Raw genomic sequence first — 25,169 nt, 5'->3', positions numbered from 1 at the left:
TGGCAAGAAAAGATATTTTAAAATGTCAATGAATATGACCTCAAAATATGAGAACCAAAAATGATTTTAAGACAATAAATTATTTAAATGATAAATTAGAGGAAAATATATAGCCAAGGTAGTGATACTAAAGAATATAATCAGAAGTGATCTATTAAAAACAAATGTTAGCAGAGAATACTGAAAAACTATATTGGATCCCTTTACAAATGGGTTTCTAGAGCAACAGGACCATATTCAGGAACTCTTTCTAATAGACAGTAAAAGGATCAGCAGACAACTGGCCATTTGTCAAAATATGGCATTTATAGCTAAAACACCCTTCAAACGGCAGGGGAAGACGAGCTGAACTGCAAATAACTTCTTGTAAAATGCATATGTACTCTATGGTCTACAGATTGTAAAATATTAGTGTAAGGAATACAAGTGAATGTGAAAACAATTGAGCCATGACACTAATTCCTTATGCAATAAAAGTTTAGCTTAAGATCCTATAAAGAAGACTAGAGCCATAAAGCTATAGAGACATGTCATATGATCTGGAAGTCTTTTTTAAGCAAGAAAGTGGGGGAGACACATAAGATGAGCTATAAATATAATATAATATAATATAACATAAGATGAGCTATCAATCCTTAGTAAGACCACACCAAGAGTACTGCATCCAGTTTTGGTCACCACACTATAAAAAAGATGTTGAGGCTCTAAAAAAGTACAGAGAAGAGCAATCAGGATGATTAGGGGACTGGAGACTAAAACATATGAAGAACGGTTACAGAAACTGGGCTTGGCTAGTCTAGTGAAGAGAAGGACCAGTCTGATAGCAGTCTTCCAATATTTGAGAGGCTGCCACAGGGAGGAAGGGGTCAAGCTATCTTCTAAAGCTCCTATAGGCCAGACAAGGAATAATGGACAGAAGCTGAACAAGGAGAGATTTAACCTGGAAACAAGGAGAAACTTTCTGACAGTGAGAACAATCAACCAATGAAACAGCTTGCCCTGAGAAGTTGTGGGAACTTCATCACTTGAGACTTTCAAGAAGAGATTGGACTGCCAGTTGTCAGAAATGTAGGTCTCCTGCTTAGGTGGGGGGCTGGACTAGATAACCTACAAGGTCCCTTCCAACTCTGATTATCTGTATCTACCTAAAGTAGACAATGGAAAAACAAGATAATTTAAAGTGAAAGCAAACCAGTTCAGAAATCTTGCTAAGAAAATTGCAGAGATTTGTCCAGGCAGTTAACAGATTGACTTAAAAGTGCACCCACACACTACCTTGAAGCAATGATCAGCCAAAAAAGCATCTATATTTTGGATATAAGATATGAGAAGATCTTTTTTAAAAAAACCAACAACCAATCAATTATGTTTGGCAAGTTAAAGGAAATAGAAGGATGGAAGACAATGAGTAGGAGGTGGGTGATTACTAACAAGATTACCGCACTCCCCTCGGAAGGGTTATAAATTATTGTTGAAGACCGGAGGAGTGGGAGATTCTTAGCTCAGGTAATTACCAAGAGCCCAGTTTAAAGTTACATAGCTACCTGTCAATCCTAGTCAGCAACCGAGTTGCAGTCTTTTTCAGCTAAATTCTGGAAAACTGCAGGAAGGCACTAACCCAGGAACAGCACAAACTACACGTCTTTGGGTAAAGCAAACAAGGACCGAAGAACAAACACGAAAGCATCAGCAACCAAGTGAAAAGGCTGGGATGGGAGGTTAATTCTCGCGTGGCTGTGTTTCAAGGGATTTTTTTGGGGGGGGGGCAAACAAGGGCGTCCTCCCCTTGACTCTTAACGCCCAGGAAGGTCCGTTGCGCCCGCGTTGAGACAGGGTTTTTTTTTCGGCGCTATCCTTGGTGCTGATTTCCCTCCCCCACAATTCTGTCAAGTTTGGGGATCCTAAGGTTTTCAAGGCTTGAAAGAAAGAGCAAAAGATTCGCATCATTTTCTCGGTTCGGTTATCGCGGCCTTTGTCAGCCTGGTTTCCCCTCGTCTGCCTTTCAAAAGTCCCTCTTCCCCCCCAGTGCAGAGCGAGCGCCGGCTCTCCACGAAACTCCTTTCTGCGCCAGGGGCGGCGCTCTGCTCGGCAAGAAGGAGCGACCGAGGCAGAGAGAGAAGCACAGAGCGAGGCGGATTTCTTCCAGCGCTAGTTTCCCGGATCGTCTCTTGTGGCCTTCAATGGCCCTACCGGCAGCCCGGAGAGTTTTGGGGGGCACAGGAATAAGGGGGCTTCATGGCTGAGCGAAGGAAGGGACCGACGTCAAGAGGCTGGAAAAGGAGAGCTTTCTAATATCAGGGGGCGGAATGGAGGCCGATGACCCCGCTTTTGAAAACCCGCTCTGCGGCGAGCTCAAGCACATTTACCAAAGGATCAAAGAGACCTATAAGGAGATCAAAGAGGATCTCACCCCTTACAAGGATGATCGTTACTACAGGTAAGAGGAGAGGCCGAGGGAAGGGTCCTGGGCAAACTGCATCCCTGAATCATCCTGGAAGGGGCACCAGGTGAGTGGGCCACTCACTCCCCCCTGCATCCCACCCATCCCAACACATCTGGGGTGCACCAGTTTAGTAAAGGCCAGGCTGAGAGCAGGAGCTTTTTAATGTTCCCTAAGAGGATTGTGTGCATCAGTAGCTGGGCCTGTGGGAAAAGGCTCTTCCATTCAAGGTCCAGGGGGACTAACTAGCGTGACATCAGCGAGCTTCTCAAGCATCAATGGGTGATTTAGTCGAGATCATATGCTCAGGGAGCTTTTCTCATTCTGGGCAGTCTTCCCTCCTTGGTCAGGGTGGGGGGAGTGGGCGATGGTGCCTGCAACAGAGTCCTCGTGTCAATCTTAGAAAAGCCGCTTTGGCTTATAGTATCATGAAAACAATTCCTTTTCATTACAAAATGGCTGTCAGGAAAGAGCTCGGATTTCTGCCAGCTGAGTTCATCTATTTTCTTGGGAATGTGGTCTTCACTGAAGATTTAAAATATTCCCTAAAAAGAGAAGGCTTCCTTAGATTTCTTGGATCCTGATGGTGATTGAAAAATGTGTTCCTTATCTAAATATTTGGAGGATAACCCCAGATTAGAGTCCTGCCTGTGCTTGCTTATTCTGAAAGAATGTGTATTCTCGAAGCGGAGGTTTAACTTCCCAATAGGTGCATAGAAATTATATGACAGAAAATGATACAGGAAAACTAGAACTGCCTATGCCACCTTCCTACCATAAAGTGTATCCCAGTAAGCAGTGTATATGTAGTGTGTGTGTGTGTGTGTATATATATATATATATATATATATATATATATATATATATATATATATATATACACACACACACATATACACACACACACACACACACACACACACATACATACACAATCTTAGTTAAGAATGTATCTCTTTAAGAAGCCAGCCTTATGCAAAAGTTTCCAAGAGATAAAGTTCCACTTCCATTGGCCAAAATCTCTAATAACCAAATGCATTAACAATGATCTTGGTGGGAACTACAAATGAATCAACAGTTATTTTTATGCCTAATCATAAGATCTTAAAATAAAATTTAGCTTATGTTACCTTAAAATAAAATTGAAATTTACATTTATTTATAAATACCTTTATTTATATAGATTTAATGATGCCATGGATTAATTTCTTAGTCCTGATTTCTCCAATCAGTGAAACCCCGATCCTTGCTTTTCTAAAAAGGATCACACTATAATATTTTTAAGAAAGAATCCCCACCCCCCACCCCCACCCAATGCTCAGTCTTGAGAATGTTAATACAGTGAATGTCTGTATTGGCTGAGTATTAATGTTGGCCAAAGTATAGTAATGTTTTATAAGGATGTAGATGCACCCAAAGTACTTGGTTGCTTGTGATGCTTGAGATGAAAAAAGGAAATGGCACTTTAGCTTCCCCTCAACTAAGTATGCAACTCTATGCACTGCTGGCCACCTTGCCTTTTGGAAATAGAAGTCTGATAAGACATCTAGTCCCTAAAGAATCTATTTTCTTTCAGCTTATTCAAAATAAATTATTTTAGGCAGCTATTGCAGAGAGTAAGGATGATGACTGAGGGAAATATGCAAGAACCATGTCCTAGGCAAAAGAGTCTGAATCATATTTTACGACTTGAGAATATTCAGATGCAGTTCAAACTTCCTTTAGAGTTGATTTATATTACCATTAAATCACCAGGAGTTAAAACAGGGAAGGTTTTCACATACTAGACACATGGGACAAGTTTACAATTGCACTAAACCTTGGCTTAATTATGGTTTATTAAATAACTTCCATTGACATGTTTCACATACTGTGATAAACAAATAATAGTTTACAAAACCCAACAGGTAGTACATTCAACAGTCTAAACCATATCCATATAAACCAACAATGACAAGAGATTAAAATAGGACAGTCTATAGATCACAAAGAAATGAGATTTCACGGAGTACAAATTACAACAATTTTAATTTTATATGCCAGCAAAATAATGCTTAGAATTATCTAATACAGATTAGAGTCCTACACAGAGAGGGCAATGCCAGAGGTTCAAGCTAGTTTTTTGAAAACATCATGGAAACAGATATTATAGCTCATGCATGTTAGACAATATCAGATCCCACCTTCTCACACTCTGCCTCCACCCTTCCCATCTGTCCTTAGGTTTGATTTTAATTATTTATGTTTTGATTGTCCATGTATAGATATATTTTTTATGACTGTAAGCCATCAGAATTACCCTATTGTACGATGGGCAACCAATAAACTTTATAATAAAATAAAACAAATCAGGAAAGAAAGAATACCAAAAAGAAGCTAATGTTAAATGTTAAAAGTTAATGTTAAAGAGCCCCAGTGGCACAATGGTTAAAGTGCAGTACTGCAGGCAAATGCTGCCCACAGTCTGAAGTTTGATCCTGAGCAGGGCTCAAGGTCGACTCAGCCTTCCATCCTTCTGAGAGTAGTAAAATGAGGACCCAGATTGTTGGGGACAATATGCAAATAATTCTTACATGGTAAACCACCCAGAGTGCTGTAAAGCACTATCGACCAGTGTATAAGCCTAAACACTATTGGTATTGTATTAATGTTGGTTTTCTTGATTATAGAAAGGCCTTTGATTGTGTTGACCATATGAAGTTGTGGAAAGTCTTTAGGAAAATAAGAATCCCAAAATATTTAATTTCAAAATCTCAGACAGGACAGAAACCACACCATATAGAGAAAATGGTAATAGAGATGGGCTTCAGATGGCAAAAAGATTAAGTCAAGGATATATGCACCCCCTAATTTATTCAACATTATATGCTTAATAAAGGCATCAGGAAGGGCATTTGGCCAGAGAATGTTCAACTTCAGCTCCAGCCAGCCACTCTTACTCTACCCCAAATTAAGGGACTACTGGATTATAAAAAGAAAAAAAAATGGTTGAATAAATATTGAGGTCTACTTCTCTGGAGGTGGCTATAATGTTGGAAAGGTGGAAGGAAAGAGAAGAAGAGGACAATCAATGGCAAGGTGATGAATGCATGGTGGAAGATATGAAAAAAGGTTGTTTTAAGGAGTCGACAATGATTTAATGGCATATAATCAAAACTGGAAGAAGCACAGCTTTAAACTTAGAAGAGGAAACTTAAATAACAAGCACTATGGTGGTGATACTGCTTTGATAGTTGAAAAAAATGCAAATGAATATCTTGTGATAAAAATCAAGGTGCACAATTAAAAAACTGAATAAATTAAATAAGGTCAGGCTAATGATAAAAATTAAAAGAAACCAGCCCTAGAATTGACAGTGAAGATGCTGATTATGGTTCTTAATGTCTGATTTTTAGGATTAGTTATTAAGAGTTAAAGAACATGCAATCAGGAAATATGCTGCAGATTAGCACTTAGAATAGCCAAGAAGGCCTTGGAAAAGCTCTTCAGATGAGTGATCTTTATTGCAGTCACAGACTAATATAAAGAAACAAAAACAAAACAAACACAGAAGGAATCAAATACCTTAGAGACAACATCAGTGGGTGCTGGTATGTATCTATACCTACAAAGATCAGGAAGCCTGCAGGGAATTGTTTCCTCTGTGAAGCACAAATTGGGATTTGAAGAAGCCTCAATGCTTTGGAGCTCTGGTGTTAGAAGACTCAGAGAACACCACAAATAGTCAAGACAGCAGGCAAGAGGGTCCTAGGACAAATCAATTCAGAGAGGCACAAATGGCCATGCCCAGTTTATGGGGATTTCATGCAAAAGACTCAATTATTTTGACAAGTAGACTGTAATAATGAGCAAGATGGAAGGGGCAAAAATGGACGCCCTTCGCCCAAGTTGGATGCTCTCTGCAGCAATGGATGCGCCATGCAAACTGCTGAAGGATGAGTTGGGCACAGAGTGTCATGGACGAAGTTTATGTGGCTGTTAAGAGCCATCATCTTCTTAATAGCATATAATTAACGAAATTAGTCAATTATGTTTGAGCCCGGCAATAATGTGAAGAGAAGCAACCTAGAACTACAGAGAAATTTCCTGACATTGAAAACAATTAACCAGTGGAATGAATGGCTTGCCTCCAGAAGTTGTGAGTGCTTCATCACTGGAGATCTTTTAAGAAGTGACTGGACAACCATTTGTCCAGAATGGTGCTTGAGCAGATGGAGTTGGACTAGAACAGGGGTCAGCAACCTTAAACACTCAAAGAGCCACAAAGGTCCTAACCCGAAGCCCCCATTCAATTCTGGAGCTGACCAGACTCTATGGCGGTTGTCCCACCAGAGTGTCTCCTCCTAGTGTGGCGTCCTTTTTCCTCTACCTGTCCTAATCAAAAGCTTTATCAACCCTGGAACCGACCAGCAACAGAGAGCTGCAGCAGAGGGATGAAAGACACACAGGTTGCGGCCCCCCTGGACTAGAAGACCTCCAAGAGCCCTCCCAAGTTTCTTATGCTGTTGTTCCGGATTATTTGTTTTGGATTTAGTGCAAGGGTCTTCAAACTTGACAGCTGTAAGACTTGTGGACTTGAACTCCCAGAATTCCTGAGCTAACATGACTGGAGGAGGAATTCTGGGAGTTCAAGTCCACAAGTCTTACAGCTGTCAAGTTTGAAGACACACCCCACCCCCGACTTAGACTAATTTCCTTCAGAATAACTGAAGGAACATCAGCCGCTAGAATTTCGCACCAACTTGAGGGAGATTTTTTTTTTTTTTTAATGAAACAGGAGGAGCCTCGGAAACGAGGGTTCCTGAGCTTCTTTGGAAGTTCAGCCATTCTTTCCGCCCTCGTCCCTCCTCAGAGGTTTTCATATTGCCGGCTGGGGCAGCGATGGAAATCTTTCCTGGCAGCGCGAAGCTGCTCCCCTCTCCCTCCCTTCCAAAGAGCGGCTGGGCGGGGCTCTTCTCGCCCGGTTCCCTTCGCCGGGAGGCAGGGCTGGAGCGTCGGGTGACGCACGCGGAAATGGTATGAGCAGCTCTCGGGCGGTGCTGCCACCGGGGCAGGTGGCAAGTGGAGTGGCTCCTCAGCTGAAGCGAGATGCTGGCCAAGTGAAGGAGCCTTGGTGCTCATTTGCAGCCTCGACATGGAGCTGTGAGTTGGGGAGGGGCTGCGCTTGGGAAGGCAACTGGGGGCTTCCCCGGGAAGCGCCGAGGGTGTGTGTGTGGGAGGGTGTTTGTAGTCTACAACGCGGCACGGCTCTCCTTTACCAACTTTGATCCCAGCCTACTGTGCGTCATTCAAGGCCGGACTTTGCAAAATCTTTCCCAGCCTGAATGTGCTCCGGTTACGTTGCAGTTCCGTGGCCGGTTCCGAGGTTGAGGAAGAAAATTAGGCTCAGACCAAGGGTCGTTCAGGGCAGTTTGGTAGCTCCGGTCCATACTTTCCCTCCTGGTGATACTTGTCCAGATTGTTGGGCTCCCCTAATCGGTGCTGGAGCAGTGTTTCTCAACCTCAGCCACTTTAAGATGTGTTGGACTTCAACTCCCAGAATCCCTCATGCTTGTTTGGGGGAGTTCTGGGAGTTGAAGTTCACTTACCTTAAAGCAGCTGAGGTTGGGGGAAAAAAAACAAACTTATCTATATGGCAGGGGTTTCCAACCTTGACCACTTTAAGCCTGGTGGACAGAAAGCTGGCTCAGGAATTCTGGGAGTTGAAGTCCACCAAGCTTAAAGTGGTCAAGGTTGGAGACCCCTGATATATAGTATGCCTTTGGAGAGCACCAGGATGAAAAAAAGTTGATTTAGCCCAAGAGTCTTCAAACTTGACAAGTTTAAGACTTGTGGACCAACTCCCAGAATTCCTGAGCTAACATGACTGGAGGAGGAATTCTGGGAGTTGAAGTTCACAAGTCTTAAAGATGTCAAGTTTGAAGACCCCTGATTTACCTGATGGAAAGCAGGCTTGTTTCCGACTTCCATATAGCATTTGAACTGGGCCATAACTTAATCCGCCACTGATAAGGCAGAACTTAAATAAGATAATCGGAAAGCAATAGCTTGTCTTATGCAAAACTGTCCCGTAATTTGTTAGTTTATAATTGGGATAAGAACTGCCAAGTCAAGAGAGATAATTTTCCTGGGAGTTATGAGGTGTGTTAACTTTAATTTTAGAAACAAGGCCCCAGGAAAGATATCTTCAGCTCTATTGCTGACATAGGAGGAAGGGACTTAATCTGTGAGCAGCTGTGTTTATTGTGGATGCTTTTAAAAAGTGTTTGTGGATTGAGACATACTGAATGTTGATTCCCCTGCTTTTTTGTATTGTATTGTATTGTATTTGTATATGGTATGAAACATTGTTACTTCTTGGTCCTAAAGCCATGTTAATGCTGGGGATAGGCAAGGTTAGATGTAAATGTGTTCTAAATGTTGGCTACATTACATTATCATGCAAGAACTAGCCATTATAATGAAGGCCAAGTCTTTTGTGCCTTTTCCTGTGGCATCTGAAGGCATAATAGATCTAGAAACATTCAACATTTCTTCTAAATTTCTCCTCATGTAAACAAACACCAGCACTTTATGAAGGAAATACAGAAATAGAAGTGTGTTTCTACAGTTTTGTGTTTCTTTCCAATTCCTTCAAGAACACCTGGGTATCATTTTCTGATTATGCACAGAGAAAACAAAAAGGTCACAAATTGGATCAAATGTAGCACTTGCCATCAAAACATAACCTTTTCTGTAAATTGGGAATAAAGTGTGCCTGCATTTCCGAAGGTTGACTTATACATTTGATAAGAATATGCTACTGTTTAATAAAAACCCTTCCAAAGTGATTTCCAAAAAACCCTTCAAAAACATGAATTAATGGCCACATACATTAGATGGAAATTCTGTTTTTTTTGGAATTGGTTGTCTGGAAGAAAAAAGCACCTCTACTTCCGATAACATAAAGTTGCTGTTTACCTGTAACTTAATTTTTCTCTCCTTGTTTGCAGACTGGCTCCAATGCGATTGTATACTCTGTCCAAGCGCCATTTTGTTTTGGTCTTTGTAGTATTCTTCATTTGTTTTGGCTTGACTGTCTTAATAGGCATTGCAGGTAAGATTTCTACCTTTTCTTCCAATTTTTTAAAACTTGCGTCTTATTCTGTTCCTTGGCTGCATTTGTCATTATGTTACTATAACAGTGAAACCTCTGAAGATATTCCTTGTTTGTATTCCTGATACAAAAAGGAGAAATGAATTTGAGGCATTACAGATCGTCCTTGACTTATGACCAACATTTCCATTGGCTAAGCAAGACCCCTGTGAAGTGAGTTTTTCCCCATATTACAACTTTTCTTGCCACAGATGTTAAGTGAATCACAGCAGTTGTTAGGTTAGTGACATGGTTGTTAAGTGAATCTGGCTTTCCCATTAACTTTGCTTGACAAAGGGTCACAAAAGAGATTGCATGACCCCGGAACACTGTAACCATCATACATATGAGGCAATTGTCAAGCAGCCAAATTCTGATCATGTGACCATGGGGATGCTACAATGGTCGTAAGTGAAAAACAGTCATAAGTCACTTTTTTCAGTGCCGTTGTAACATTGTACTGGTTGCTAAATGAATGGTTGTAAGTCAAGAATTACCTGTACTGAAAGATACCAATTGTGATGACCTGGGAAGCAGCACACACATAACAAATTCCCAAATGTAAATACATTTCCTTTAATGCACCCAGCTTGGTCCCACTGTTCAATTGTTCACAGTTGGAGATTAAACTCTTTCCAAAATAGTCTCTAAAAGAAAGAATTATAGTCCAAACTCAAAAAACAGATAACAGAAATAAAAAAAAAAAACGCACTGAAGGAATTTTCACAACAGACCAGGATAATTAATTAGAAACTTCAAGAAGATAACAAGGCACAGTCCATTGGAAGCATATAACCACAATTGAGACTAGAGTTTCTGTTGTTAAGCAAGGCAGTTGTTAAGCGAGTTGCACTTGAATGTACAATCTATTCGGCACAGTTAATTGAATCATTGCAGTTATTAAGCAACTCCAGTTCCCCCCACTGGCTTTGCTTTCAGAAGACAGCTTCAGAGGGCCTCGCATAGCATGACCCTAGAGCAGGGATCCCCAAACTTGGCAACGTTAAGACTTGTGAACTTCAACTCCCAGAATTCTCTAGCCACGTTGGAGAATTCTGAGAGTTGAATTGAATTGAATTGAATTCTTTATTGTCATTGTACGTATATACACAGTATACATACAACAAAATTCACATAACACCCAGAGACCAGACTCAACATGCACACACACATGACAATCCCCAAACACCTCCCCACCTACCAAAATTCCCCGCCTCCTAAAAACACACAAGCATCCACACAACAGACCAAGTAATACTGTCCAACAGCTCACTGATGGTGGTCCTTAAGTTAATTGTTAAATGCAATTATAGCTCTGGGATAAAAACTATTCAGAAAATGTGTGGTCTGGGTTTTAATTGTTCTGTATCTTCTGCCAGAAGGCAACAGTTTATAAAGATTGTAAGCAGGATGGGAAGAGTCTCTGAGAATGTTGTGCAACTTCCTTAAACAGTGAGATGCAAAGATGTCATCCAGCGCTAGTAGCTGGAGCCCAATGATATTCTGGGCAGTTTTAATGATTCTCTGTAGAGTTTTTTTTGTCCACTACAGAGCTGCTCCCATATCATACAAGAATGCCATATGTCAGACACTCTCAATGGTGCTGCGGTAGTAGGATAGAAGTAAATACTGAGATAGATTTATCTTCCTGAGCATTCTCAGGAATTACTGCCTCGTCTGTGCCTTCTTTACAAGCATGTTAGCATTTATAGTCCATGAGAGGTCCTCCATGATATAAGTGCCCAGAAATTTAAAACTACCAACCCTCTCCACCTCCTCACCATTTATGTACAATGGTAAATGTACATCTCTCTTCCTCCTGAAGTCAACTATAAGTTCTTTAGTTTTTTGAAGTCCACAAGTCCAAAAGTTGCCAAGTTTGGGGACCCCTGCCCTAGAGGCTGCAACAGTTGTAAATACATGCTAGTCGCCAAGTGCCCGATTTGGATCACGTGACCTGAGGATACCGCAACTGTTGTAAGAATGAGGACTGGTCACAAGTCACTTTTTTCAGTGTGTCCTAACTTTAAACGATCACTAAATGAATGATTGTATGGGATGCAATTTCACAATGGGGGAGCACATTTGAGGGTCACGGGTGACTTTTTTGTTTCTTGAAGATCGCCAATTATCACTACTCTTAAAACATTAGTGTCATGCCTCTGTTGGAGACTGACTCCAAGGGAGAGGAGGAACAGCCAATGGGGAGTGGAAGTGTGGCTCCGGAGGCTGGGGAAGGGCAGAGGCTGCCTGGGCAATCAGAGGAAGACCCAGGCCCATCCCTCTTCATCTGAGGGCACGCAGGGAGGAGGGAACAACATGGCTTACAGGAGAGGAAGCGGCCATGATCCCCCTCATTGGCTGAAGCTGGGGGGAATAGTATATAGGAGAGGCATTTAAAACACAGAGTTGCTAGAAGCAAAGCATGTTTTATTTCTGGCAGAGGTTTATCTTGGTTGGTGTTCTTCCAACAGACTGTGCCTTGTTATCTTCTTGAAGTTTGTAATTAATTATCCTGGTCTGTTGTGAGAATTCCTTCAGTGTGGTTTGTTTTGGGTTTTTTTATTTCTTCATTATCTGTTTTTTTGAGTTTGGACTGTAATTCTTTCTTTTGGAGACTATATTTGAAACTGTTTAATTTCCAACTGCGAACAATTGAACAGTGAGGCCAAGTTGGAGGCATTAAAGGAAATGTATTTATGTTTGGGAATTTGTTATGTGTGTGCTGCTTCCCAGGTCACCACAGCAGTTCACTTGCTGACCATGGCTAAAAAAAGTTGTAAAATGGGGCAGGGCTCCCTTAATAACTGCTTTGCTTAATAATGGAAATTCTGCTCCCAATTCTGGTCGTATATTGAGGACTACCTGTTAAGTGATTTGTGATATTTAATGAGAAAAAGGTGCCTGAATAAAATGCAAGTAGAGGTAGTCCTCAACTTACAACCATTCATTTAGTGATCGTTCAAAGTTACAACAGCACTGAAAAATGTGACTTATGACCGTTTTTCACACTTATGACCTTTGCAGCATCTCATTGATCATATAATCAAAATTCAGAGGCCTGGCAACTGGTGCATATTTATGAACGTTGATGTGCCCCACGGTCACATGATCCCCTTTTACGACCTTCTGACAAGCCAGAAGTCAGTGGGGAAGCCAGATTCACTTAACAACCAGGTTCCTAGCTTAGCAACTGTGGTGATTAACAACTGTGGCAAGAAAGGTTGTAAAATGGGTGAAAGCTCAATGCCTATAGAGATTCTCAGTCATCCGGGTCAAGGTTGCCCCAAAGGTACTTTTTTTTCAAAAGGCAACTGGACTTTCTGGTTTTTCTTTGAAGACAGCAGCTCTAAAGAATCTTCTTGTGATGACCAGGGGTGTGACACAAAAATAACCAAGTCACAAAAATAGAAGAAAGTCCCTTTAATGCCTCCAACTTGGCCCCAGTGTCCAATTATCCTCTGCTAGATATCAAACTCTTAAAGAAAATGCAGTCTGCACCCAAAGTAAAGTTAATTCAAAATAAAAAACCGAACACACCACACTGAAGGAATTACTACAGCAGGCAAGGATGATTAATTGCAGACTTCTACCAGAAAATGCAGCAACCACAGTTGAGAAGAAGCCAAAACACCGATAATCTCTGACAAGAATGCATGCTTTGCTTCCAGCAACTTTGCCATGCGCAGTTCGTCCTTTTAAACAGTCCTCCAAGCTGCAGCCCATGAAGGGGATCAGGGCCTTTTCCTCCCCCATAGACCACCCATTCACGTTTCTCTCTTATCTGCTCCTCCTTGCGTGCCCTAGGATGAAGAGAGGATGGGCCTGTGTCTTCCTCTGAATGCCCATACGGCCTGTGCCCTTCCCCAGCATCTTCCACAACCACTGGAGCCACACTCCCACACACTCCCACTCCCTGTCAGCTGTTCCATCTCTCCCTCAGAGTCAGTCTCCAACAGGGGCATGACACTTCTTGGATGAGAAACGAAACATTTTCAAAGAAAAATCAGAAAGTCCAGTTCCCTCTTGAAAAAAAAAAAGGACCTTTGGGCTAAAGCTCCCTTAACAAATGTCTTGCTTAAATTAAATTAAATTAAATGAATTAAAAAGGTGATTCTGCAGGGTGACAAGGGGTAATAAGAATATTTCTGCAATTAAAAATATTTAGAAAATAGGGTAATATAGATACTGATAACTTTTATTAAAAATTAAGGGGGGGAAATATGCTGCGGAATCCAAATGAAAAGAATGTAACTTCTTAAAAATAATGGGTTATTGGGAATCAAGATGAGGGAATAAAGGTATATTTTAATCATTGAGGTGTCACACTCAGAGCAGTAAAAAGAAGGAAACCTATATTTGTTTTCTTTCTTTAGTGTTAAAATTTGTATTAATCTAGAATTTATAAAAAGAATGTGTAATGGAAAGGGAATATGACAGACTAAAGAACCAACTAAATTAATAAGTTAATATAGACTATTAAAAGCAAGGAGAGACATTGGTAACCTTTATTATTATTATTATTATTAGGCAAACACATATCTTTATTTTTAAAATAAATATTAAAGGATTATATTTGAAATAATTGAAATGAAACAAAAAGATGTTTTGATTGAGATTAATGAAAGAGGCTAGAATTAATGTGTTTGTTTCTCTTCTTACTGAACATTTGGAATGGAAAAGGTAATAGTAGAATTAAATATGCATATATGAATGTATAATTGCTGTCATATTTGTATGTAAAATTGATGACCCGGAAATATGTTGTCCACTAAAAAGAGATTTTTGTTTTTAATGTGAAAAACTGAATAAAATTTGTTAAAAAACAACAACCCCAAATGTCTCGCTTAACAGAACTTTTGGGCTCAATTGTGGTCATAGGTCGAGGATTACCTGTATTTAAATATAGGCTGCTCACACCCGATTTCTAAATACACGTAGAGCATGCAGGGTTTATCTGCAGTTTGCTGACGAAACCCCTTCAGTACAGTTGACCTCCAGGGCTGCATATGTGATATTTGGTGTCATGTTGGAAGGGTGAACCTGACCTTTGTCATTCTGGGGAAGTAGGTGCTGATGCATATTCTTTCCTCTTACACAATTAGCCAGGGCAGAAGGATTCGCTGGCTTGAGCCTAAGTGACTGATACATACTGTTTGCTGTTAAAGGGTAGTGCAAAATTCTCTTTTTTGGTGAGGCTGGCAGGTTTTTCAGGAACTAGAAAAATTTTCTTGCTTTCTTGGGAAGTAGATCCAATTGTCCTGCAATTTAACACAATATACTCCATTGTCTTATCTGAATGATGTGTTTGCCCTAAAAGCCCTAATTTTTTTTAAAAAAAGTTTTACAGCAGGGGAGTCAAACTCAAGGCCTTCAGGCCAGGTGTGTCCCATGGGATACTTAGATCTGGCCCTTGGGGCCACCCTGGAAACCGGCGAAGAACTGGCCTGTAGTGCCTCTGCCAGTGAAAACGGAGATCAGGAGGGCTGTGTGCGGTCCTCCAAGCTCTGTTTTTGCTGGCAGAAGGTTGCAGGAGGCCGTCGCAGATGAAAATGGAGCTCGGGAGCCCATTTTTTCTGGCAAAGTGCTTAGGCCACTATAGGAGCCCCCGACACGATGTTGAGCTGGCCACACCCACCCTGGCCATGCTCCCCCCAGCCCGCCCAAGGTCAAACACAACCCTGATGCAGCCCTCAGTGAAATTGAGTTTGACACCCCTGTTTTACAACATTTCTCAATGTCAATCAGCTTTAAGAGGTATGGAGTTCAACTTCCAGAGTTCCACAGCCATTCATCGGTTACGTTCTGTGCCTTTATGTCTCATTCAGGTCCCAGAGTCATTGAATGCATATCAGAAATACCGCCGATAAACAATGGTTCAAAGGTAAGCCTTGTTGTCCTTGGTTTTGGATTTGATGTATTTTGACTTTATAGGCAATTTTTTTTTTGAAAAAAAATTTTTTTTTTGAAACAAATTTTATTAATTTTAAAGACAAACAAACATCATTAAACATTAAAAACATAAAACCTCTTTCCATTGTAAATCTTTACAAGGCAGGTAAAACATTATTTTATATCGCATAATTCTAATTTACCCCATTTCCATATAAACACATTTTTTTTTGAAAATTTTATTTGGGTTTTCACAAAGACAAAATACAAATAAAACATCTTTTTTGAAAATAGCATGGTCCCAGGTTATCACTTCTTCATATAGACACAAAACTCAATTTCATGCTCATTTTTATATTCTATTCCATATCTTATTACCATTTTATATTTTCTACATAGTTTTTCCCCTCTTCTAATTTTCTCAACTTTGTTTTGATTATCTCAACTCAAATCATTATATTTATACTTTTGTCTGTCCTGTTACAATTTTACATTATCTTTTCTTATTAAACAATTTTTTCCCTGTAGTTACCAATTAGAGTATGACACCTTTATATCCTTTAATTTTATCCATTCAAGCTCTTATTTAAGCTTCAATGTATAGCTTTAAGATTATAGCATTCAATATAATACATAACTTCCAATCAAATTCTGCTTGGTACATTCTTAAAATAGACACTATATTCTTAAAAAGAAAAAATTATATATATATATATATATGTAAATAAAACACATTCCATCCCAATTCAATTCTATCATTAGTATGCATTAAAATCTTAACATCTTTAACATTTCTTTTCAATTGAATATCATACTTCCTTGGGAACACTTATAACTTTCCATAGTTAATTCTTCCCCCCGCCATATTTCTTACTTATATTTTTATAAATCATTACTAATAATTAAAAATGTTCCCTTTTAATTCTCTCAATAATTTTAATTCATTTATTTATTAACAAACATCCCACTGCATTACAATAAATATTTTATCCATCATCATATTTTCTAAAGTTATTTCTATTTGTAATATAACAAAGCTATCTTATGTACCTTTGCAGAATCCCTTTTACAATTAAATTTTCACCCATTATCTCTAAACAAACTTATGGTTACAATCCTTATATCTTTTCCTGTTTCTCCATTTCTTGTTTCTGTCTTTTACAACTTCTTTTCCTTGCCTTCTTCCCCCTCTTCTTCTCCCTCCCTTTTTACCCCCTCGTCTCTCTACTTCTAACTCTCTCATCTGTAATCCCCTCTTCTGTTGCTTTCTAATATTATACTTATCTTTCAAATTGTTCTTTTGGGGTTGTTTTTTTCTAATCTTAAACCTTTCACTCTCTTTCCCCCTTTTCTTCCCCCCACTTAAAATTATTTGATCATTAAAGATGGCTTCTTCTTTGTCCCAATCTTCTTGTTCTGCAAGCGTTTCTTGTTGCTTCTCATAATTCCAGATCTCCATTTCTAAGAATTGAAACACAAAGCCAAAAGAACTTCTCCCTTCTTATGCGTCTTCTTTCCATTTTTTAAGTTCCGTTTTCAGTTCTTCTAAGAGTGATACCATTTTAAAAACTTTTAAACAGCCACCAGCTAATTTTAGTCATCTAGATGCAAACACCAAAAATCACCAAGTAACCCAAATAATCCAAGGCTGTTTCTACTTGCTCCTTTTTTCCACTTTCTCTTCCTGGGGTTCTATTATTTTGTTACCAAGTTTCCATTAAAATGTATCTTTGAGGAATCTTGCTAAAATTTCACTGTAAGTTCCTTTTAATTACAGTTCCATTCCTTAATTCCAGGCAGGCTCCTCCATTTTTCCAGATCCTGCCCTTCTATTCTTTTTTTTTCTCCTTTCCAGCTTTTAAAAACTTTTAAATGTCCAGAAATCTTTATTTATCCCTTTGACTTTTATTTTCAGCTTAGATGCCTATTAATGTCAAAGTGGTTTTTTTTTTTTTTTCAGTTTCTTGCTTAAGTCTCTTAGCTGTCAGTATAAGGAAGGGAAGTAAAAAAACCTAATCCTTTCCCTTCTCTCTCTCCTTCGCAGCTTCAAAATCTTCTTTGGGAACAATGTTGTTAAGTTTAAATTCCAGGGTACCTTATTTGTTGCTTTTGCTGTTTGACCTGGTCAACCAAAACTTTCTCTTCTTATCTTCCTCCTGCACATTCTTTTCCGGTCGAGTTCTTCTTTGTGGTGGCCATTTCTGACCACCACTACAACCGCCTTCAGGAAAGGGAGTAATGGCCAGCTGGGGAGGAGGGATGCGGCTCTCCTCAACCCTGCAGGCAGTCTCCCCCCTCTTCACCACCTCTACGGGATGGCTTAGCCCCAAAACCAGCTGGCTCAGGGTGCTCCAGTGGCGAGCACGGATCGAAGCCTCGCGGAGACGAGGTTTCGGTCTGTCACCAAAGAAGCTCAAACCGGAAGTCCACTTTATAGGCAACTTTTAACCGGTATACAAATAACATTAGATAAAAAGCTATCCAACAACTTCTTACATTCGGAATAATATTAACCATGGCATTGGGCTTATCTTGAGACTATGGCTTGCACAACTGTTCGGTAGCAAAGGTCAAGTCTCTTCCTACTGCACCCAGGTTGTGACTCAAGGTAACACCAGTTACCTTGTTCTGTTTGCTTCCATACCAAATACAGATTGCCCTCCACTTACAACCATTCATTTAGTGAACACTCAAACTTACAACAGCATTGAAAAAAGTGACAACCATTCCTTGAGCTTACGATGAGCACAGCATCCTGATGATCATGTGATCAAAATTCAGTTGATTGGCAACTGGCCAATATTTATGACAGTTGTAGTGTTCCAGGGTCATGAGATTGCTATCGGAGACCTTCCCAGCTGGCTTCTGACAAGCAAAGTCAATGAGGGAAGCGGATTCACTTAATGACTGCATGGCTCACTCAACTGCAATGATTCACTTAACAACCATGGCAAAAAAGGTTGTAAAATTAGGGGTGACTCAACTGCCTTGCTTAGCAGTGGAAATTCTGGTCTCATAGTCGTAAGTCAAGGACTACCTGTAAACCATGAACCCCTTTGTCTTCATGAAATGCAGATTTTTAAGATTTCTTAGGGACCAGAATATGTTTTATGACTAAGGACAAAACAATGAAACTCTTAGCACTCCTGTGATAAGCACTGAGGGGTTTCCGGGTTGAAAGGATTAGCTGGTGACATCATTGCCTGGGGAAAATCCAGTAGGGGGTTCCTTTCATGTCTCTGGCAGGAGCTGGAGCGAAGGATGGGAACTCAACCCTGCCCCACAGCACTATTTGGATCTTGAACCCAGGATTGCTAATCTCCAACCCAACGTCCTAACCTCCAACTCAGCTGTGCTCCATGAATCACAAGAATGACATATTTTCCTTTAACGAATTACATTTGGATAATGCTTTTAATTGCTGGAGGTGCATTTTTAATCCATGCCCCTGTATTTCTGAAAACATTTTCACAAACATGGATCAGGTAACATTTGTACTATTAACACTTAATAGATACTGCTAAAAAAGTGGACTAGCTTATGCTTCCACTAGAATGATTTTTAGTGAGAAGATTTAACACGATTGCACCTTTGTTTTCCATTTTGTTGTAGACAAAGTCGTTTCCTCTGAGTTCACCACCAGTATCTACTTATAATCAGCAACTATGGCTTACCTGCACGGTGCACTTGGAGCAACCTTCTGGTAAGGATATTTTTTAGTTTAGTTGTAGATTGCTGTTCTGCTGTATTATTTTAATTGCATGTATACCTGCTAATGTTATATAGCACTGGTGTCCAACCTTTTGGCTTGCCGGGGCTGCATTGAATGAAGAGGAATTGTCTTGGGCCACACATAAAATATATATAATACAGTTGATATACATAAATCACATAATTTAAAAGTTTATGATTTTGTAAGGCTACATTACTCGCCCTCCAGGGCTGCATGTTGCCCATGAGCCGCAGATTGCACATGCCTGATGTACAGTGTTTGGGTCCCATTTTGGTTTAGCATGAAAAAAACAGACTCATATCTGATAAGCTGGTTTTGTATCACAGTGTTTTAGGTGGTTGATAACTCTGTCTCTCCCTCTTTACATATCAAGAAGCCAATAGAAATGGGGAGTTAGTAAGCAAGGAGTGGATTGCAACATATTACCCGCTACTAATGTCAAGATATAACTAGGCAATTTATGTACCAAGACTTATTGTAGCTGGGGAATATATGTCGGAAAAATCTTGTTCCTGAAATCAGGTTGCCAGGAGGAGATGGATTACATTGTTTCTGTAGTTTGGGTTAACTAGGAAAATACATTTTTCCATGGAGGAAAATTCTCCTGAAGACAGACCATATTGCAAAATGTTGTTTCCTTTAACTATATCGGTTGCATATAACTACCAGCATTTGCTGTGTGTACCATGTACCTGCTAGAGTGCATGTCATTATATATTTTTAGTTGTTAAGTTTATATACCTGCCCATCTCACAAAGATGATTGAGGACAGCATACAATCAAACAACCTTAAAAAAAAATCTAAAATAATAAATTCTCAAGTCATTGTATACTTTTAAAAAGGATAGCATGAAGGCAAATAAATGAATAATAGTAGTTACCTGAAGATTAACTTAGTGTTAAGCAGCTGATATATTAAACAGAAGTAAAGAAAACTGGGTATGTTGCTAAAGGAAGATATTTGTTCTTAGACTGACTCATGGAAAGAAGCAACATTTAAACATATTTTCAAACCCCCTCTATACAAAAAGATTGGGAGAATAGGTGTATAGATTACAAAAGGAGTAATATCCTCAGGAGATGAAAAGATGAAAAGATACTGATATATTGTGGCCTTGTCACCATAAGTTCTTTTCTCATGCATCACTTTTGTTTTGCCACAACAGATTAGGTTTCTAATCTGCTTTAGCTAGTAAGATTTTTTTTAAAAAAAATAAGCAAGGTAAATTTCCCCAGATAACCAGTTATGTGACACATTTCACACATGTAAGACAAATTTGCAGATGCATGAAATGTACAAGAGCCAGTAATAAAAGAGCTAGAATTCATGAGCACTTTTGTTGGTCCAAAATATGTGAACAAGCTGAATCTTGACTCCAGAAATATCACGCAAATATCAGCCTAACTCAGCCATTTGCTGGTTGAATATTACAAGTGTCATCCAACATGTCTGGAGGATATCTATTTGAAGAAAGCTATCATAACTTATAGAAGAGGATTGGTAATCGCCTAAAAAAGCGCCAATTTGGAAGCCTATTTCAAAATGAACAAGTTTCAATAATCTCTTGCTGACTTGACTGATTCTGTACTTGATATTTCTTGGTGTATTTCCATCTTTCCTGATTTAGTTTTTCCCCCTATGTTACACTATTCCTCTTATAGGAGGGGAACACAATCTGAATCCCTGGTGACAGGTGGCTTCAAAACCCTAGGACAGGGATCCCCAATCCCCAATCTGTGGACCGGCACTGGTCTGTAGCATACCAGAAACTGCTCCACACAAACAAGCAAAGCTCCATCTGCAGGATGCAGGCAGAACATGAAACCGTGACCCCCCTGGTCCACGGAAAAATCTTTCTTCATGGAATTGGTCTCTGGTGACCCAAAAGATTGGGGGCCGCTGTCCTAGAGGTTGTTAATAAATTGAATCTTTTAATGTAGATGGGAGAAAGTAAGCAGTCTTATTACCTATATTTGATTAAAACAAAACAAAAAAAATAGTTTTTGTCATGGCCTCTCCTAGGTTCTTTTAGAGCACGGGTTTCAAATTTACAGCGTCATTTTACCGTCATGTGATGTTTCGCAATGTTTTCCCCATTCACAGAACTGGGGTGGGCGTGGCCTGCATGTGGTGCATGCGGCCCGCGGGCCACCTGTTTGACACCCCTGTTTTAAAGCATCTCCCCATGCAACGGAACTGGGGGGGCAATCCATGGTTCAAAATAAGGTTCAATCACAAGTATTTGATTTAATGTTTCAGATATCAAATTGGATAGTTTGAAAATTAGCTTTATTATGTCAGTTACAATACGTGGAGTACTAAAGAATGCAAGTGTACGGAATTATAACAGAGAAACTCACAACCGAACAAGGGTATTCAACTGTGCTAAGGTAAGCTCACTAACATTTCTTTTTTTTTCTTCTTAAAAATGCTAAAAAGGTAGATATGAAATCCTATACTTCAACAGGAATAGTGATGGCAATATGTTTGCTAGAAATTCTAAAAAAATATTTTTAGTAAAGAAAGACAATACTATTTTATACAGATTAGTTCTTTGTCAGTAACATTTTTTTTAAAAAAAGAGGCTGTACCTAAACAGTATGTGTTTTAAAACTATTCACACATTCCCAAATCAAAATGAACTTAAGGTTATTATTAATCTAACCAATTTTCATGTCCCAATTTACAGGATTGTGATGAAATTATTGTGGTTCATCTTGGCTATTTGAATTTCACTCGTTACAATATCGTTGTTACCTTTGACAAGTTTCCTGAGATCTACCACTTGAAGAGTTATAACTTCACAGTAAGTATAAATACTGTATATATATGGATCTTTGGTTGTTCGGGTTTTCTCCCGTGTAAGATTCGAAGTATCTAGGCAACGTTTCGATGAAGTCTCATTCATCATCTTCAGGCTTCTGTCTCCGGCTCTGTGCTTCTCAGAGTGAATCTTACGCGGGAGAAAACCCGAACAACCAAAGATCCACATACAAATACCCGCGAGAACCTCAGAAAACTGTATATATATATATATATGTGTGTGTGTGTGTGTGTATATATATGTATATATGTATGTATGGTTGTATATATATTTGTGTGTGTGTGTGTGTGTGTGTGTGTGTATATGGTATAAATAAGTATAAATAGTAAAAGTAATTAGAAAATATAGGTTCAGCTTTATGTGGAAATCTTTTCGTGTTGATTTTCAACAGAAAACCCTGAAGCAGTTCACAGTAATTATAAAATCTTTCTGAATAAACTAGTAAGCAGAGAATTGCAAATATCTATTTGACCTTATTTTTAAGGCATGGAAGAAATCCCCTTTTTAAAACACTGAATAGAAGTAAATGACATACTAAACATGATTACAATTGACTTGATTCTGAATCTGACATGACTTATAGACATATGACTTGATATAAAAAAGACAAATTGTAAAGTGCTGGTCTGAAAAAAAGTCTTGTCCTAAGTGTAATTACTAAAAAGTAAATTGGAGATGCTATTGAAGAGCAAGGGGAGTAGAGTTGCCGACTGCAAGGAGGGATTGAGAAAATTATTTCCTCATCCTTTTCTCTTCTGGAATATGATAAATTCTGTTTCTTGCAATAAAATAAATAATTAAAACACCTTGAGCAGTAAAGAGAATTGGATAATTAGACAGATCAGGCTTTTCTAAATACTGATGTATTTGCCTGGCAATAAATGGACTCCAAAGAAGCAGGAAACAGATCACAGAAAGGAAAGAAGTCCAATGGTAGTACCTGGACAGGTGGGGGGAAATCTTTTTATTTTCCCCAGGCACACTTCAGAATTTGGCAGAAATGGGGAAAGAGCCTCTAAGAATCTAGTTCCTGTTGGAGCAATAGCAATAGCATTCAATATTATTATATATATTCATGTTTTAATTTTGTGAAATGTATTTCTGAAGCTGAGTTTGAAATAGGATTAGAAGAATTAATAAATGGTGGTGAGTTCCCAAATGTTGATGGACTTCAAATTTTGGCTATTGTTCAGAAGCAAGCAATTAATTTGCCAGGGATTTGTAATCCACTGTATCTAAAGAACGGTAGACAAGTGAAGGGAAATTGATCCTGTCCACCTGATTCAGATGTCCTCCAAATAATGTTTACATTGTAATGTGTGGATTGACATCTTCTGTCTATGTGAAGAAAGCTCCACTTTATTGGTTCAGTCTAGTAGATTATCTCTGACTGAAGGGAGAATTAACCAACAATATTATGGCCTTTCTAGAGAAGCATTTTTAATGATGGCTCAGAAATGTGCCTGAGATCTAGAAGCCCAACTGGATCAGTCTGCCCTACCCAAGAACATTTTTCTGAGCTGTCAGGCTTGTTTTTCAGTTCAGTAAGACAACTACACCATGTAACTGTGCCTAAATTCCAGAGAGCACTAACTGTAGCATGCTTTCAAGTACTCCTTATGGTACTTCTTGAGATACAAATTCCACATGAGCTCGGTGGAGAGGGGCACGATTCTGGGAGTTGAAACCCACAAGTCTTAGAGTTGTCAAGTTTGGAGAACCATGTACTTTTTTGTACTTTTTATAAGGATGCAAGAACTTGTTTTTATCACTTCCCAGTTAATAAAATAACCAGGCAACTCCAATTTATTCTGTGCACAGCTGGTACCAGACCAGAGTCCTATTTCTATGAATGTGGCCAAACATTGTTATTAGATATATACTTTGCTCACATCAATAAACTATTCACAATCTACTACTAATTGTTGTATTTTGATCAATAACCATAATAAACATACACATCTATGTGCATTTGAAGGTCCGTCAGTAGGAAAACAATATTGAATATGAAAGTATCATTGATGTTTATTCACAAAACTTTTGGTTAACAACCTGACATCTTTTATTTTCAGTGGAAAATGTATAACCCAGCCTTCTCCCAAGTGGAAATCTGGTTCCGATTTGTCTTTGTGGTTTTTACTTTCATAGTCACAGTAAGTATCAGCTTTCTGTTTAGTTTTAATAATACATTTTGGTATGTTTGCCTGTTTAAGACAAATCAGTGTCTGTTTAGTTACACCTGCTGTTGGTTTAATTCGTCTCAACATATTTTTACATCATGGTGACCAAAACTGGATGCAGTATTCCAAGTTTGGAAGCTTTCATGTTTCTACCGCTTCTCTTATGCTGAACAGATACCATATAATTGTTCTTCCTTTCTTTGCAGTGTCTCTTTGCTCACTCCCTGCGCAAGTTCTCCATGCGAGATTGGGGGATAGAGCAGAAGTGGATGTCAATCCTCCTCCCCCTGCTATTACTTTATAATGGTATTTATTTAAATTATATCCTGATATGATGGGATTTGGGGGTTATCCTACTTTCACATGTGAGAGATTAATGAAAATTAAAATTCCAACTAAAATCACTAGGAAAAATTAGGCTTGGCAGATCAGCATAATCTGATGGCATTTTCAGATTTGATAAAAAAAACATTTTGTTTGGTTGTTCCCATTATTTAATACCAAAATCATTAAGAGTGTTTGAAGTAGCTGAAAAGCTTTAATATGTGGAATTAAGTTAACCTCTGCTATCACTCAGTAGAAAAAAAAACTCATTAGTGAAATAGGCCAGCAGTTTATTCTAATTAAAAAGAAATGTTGAAAGATGGAAGGCTTGGCAAAACCTATTTCTTCTAAAATATAATGTTCAGAGAGCCTGTGCTCAAGATGGCTACCCACATCTCTGAACTGCTTTCCTATGATAGTTTTGAAAATGTTTTGAAAATATGGCTTCTTAGAAAAAGAATTGTGGAAAATGGGCTCATCAGAGTTGTAGTTGTCATCATTGTGGCTGTTTTGTTATTTTTCATTTTCAGTATGGTACACTGCAGTGTTTTTCTGCAAATGAGCAGAAGTAACAAGTAATATACCAATTTGAATGGAGATTGAAGTCTTGCTTAAGAAGGAGTTCTAGAATTCAAGGGAG

The 25,169-nt window shown here is 39.0% G+C and overlaps 1 protein-coding gene across 2 annotated transcripts in view; it reads left to right on the top strand.

The window, feature by feature from the left end:
- The first annotated feature begins 2,203 nt into the window (after positions 1 to 2,203).
- Positions 2,204 to 25,169, top strand: part of TMEM181 (transmembrane protein 181) — a 35,897-nt gene continuing 12,931 nt past the window's right edge. The window contains exons 1-8 of one of the 2 annotated variants that reach the window (XM_087938882.1): positions 2,204 to 2,437; positions 9,433 to 9,536; positions 15,404 to 15,459; positions 19,080 to 19,170; positions 21,461 to 21,591; positions 21,891 to 22,007; positions 24,098 to 24,178; positions 24,412 to 24,511. In XM_087938882.1, the coding sequence (XP_087795008.1) occupies positions 2,307 to 2,437; positions 9,433 to 9,536; positions 15,404 to 15,459; positions 19,080 to 19,170; positions 21,461 to 21,591; positions 21,891 to 22,007; positions 24,098 to 24,178; positions 24,412 to 24,511 (811 nt within the window). In that variant the 5' untranslated portion in view covers positions 2,204 to 2,306. Of the gene's footprint in view, positions 2,438 to 7,417; positions 7,583 to 9,432; positions 9,537 to 15,403; positions 15,460 to 19,079; positions 19,171 to 21,460; positions 21,592 to 21,890; positions 22,008 to 24,097; positions 24,179 to 24,411; positions 24,512 to 25,169 lie in introns of those variants that run through there. The other variant, XM_026705062.2, reaches the window with a different exon arrangement.

Source organism: Pseudonaja textilis, chromosome 1 (genome assembly GCF_049901715.1).
Source record: "Pseudonaja textilis isolate UNSWEBS1 chromosome 1, rPseTex1.2, whole genome shotgun sequence".
In the NCBI taxonomy this organism is placed as follows: domain Eukaryota; kingdom Metazoa; phylum Chordata; class Lepidosauria; order Squamata; family Elapidae; genus Pseudonaja; species Pseudonaja textilis.
The sequence above is the reverse complement of the archived record's forward strand: the minus strand, read 5'-3'. Positions and strand labels throughout refer to the sequence as shown.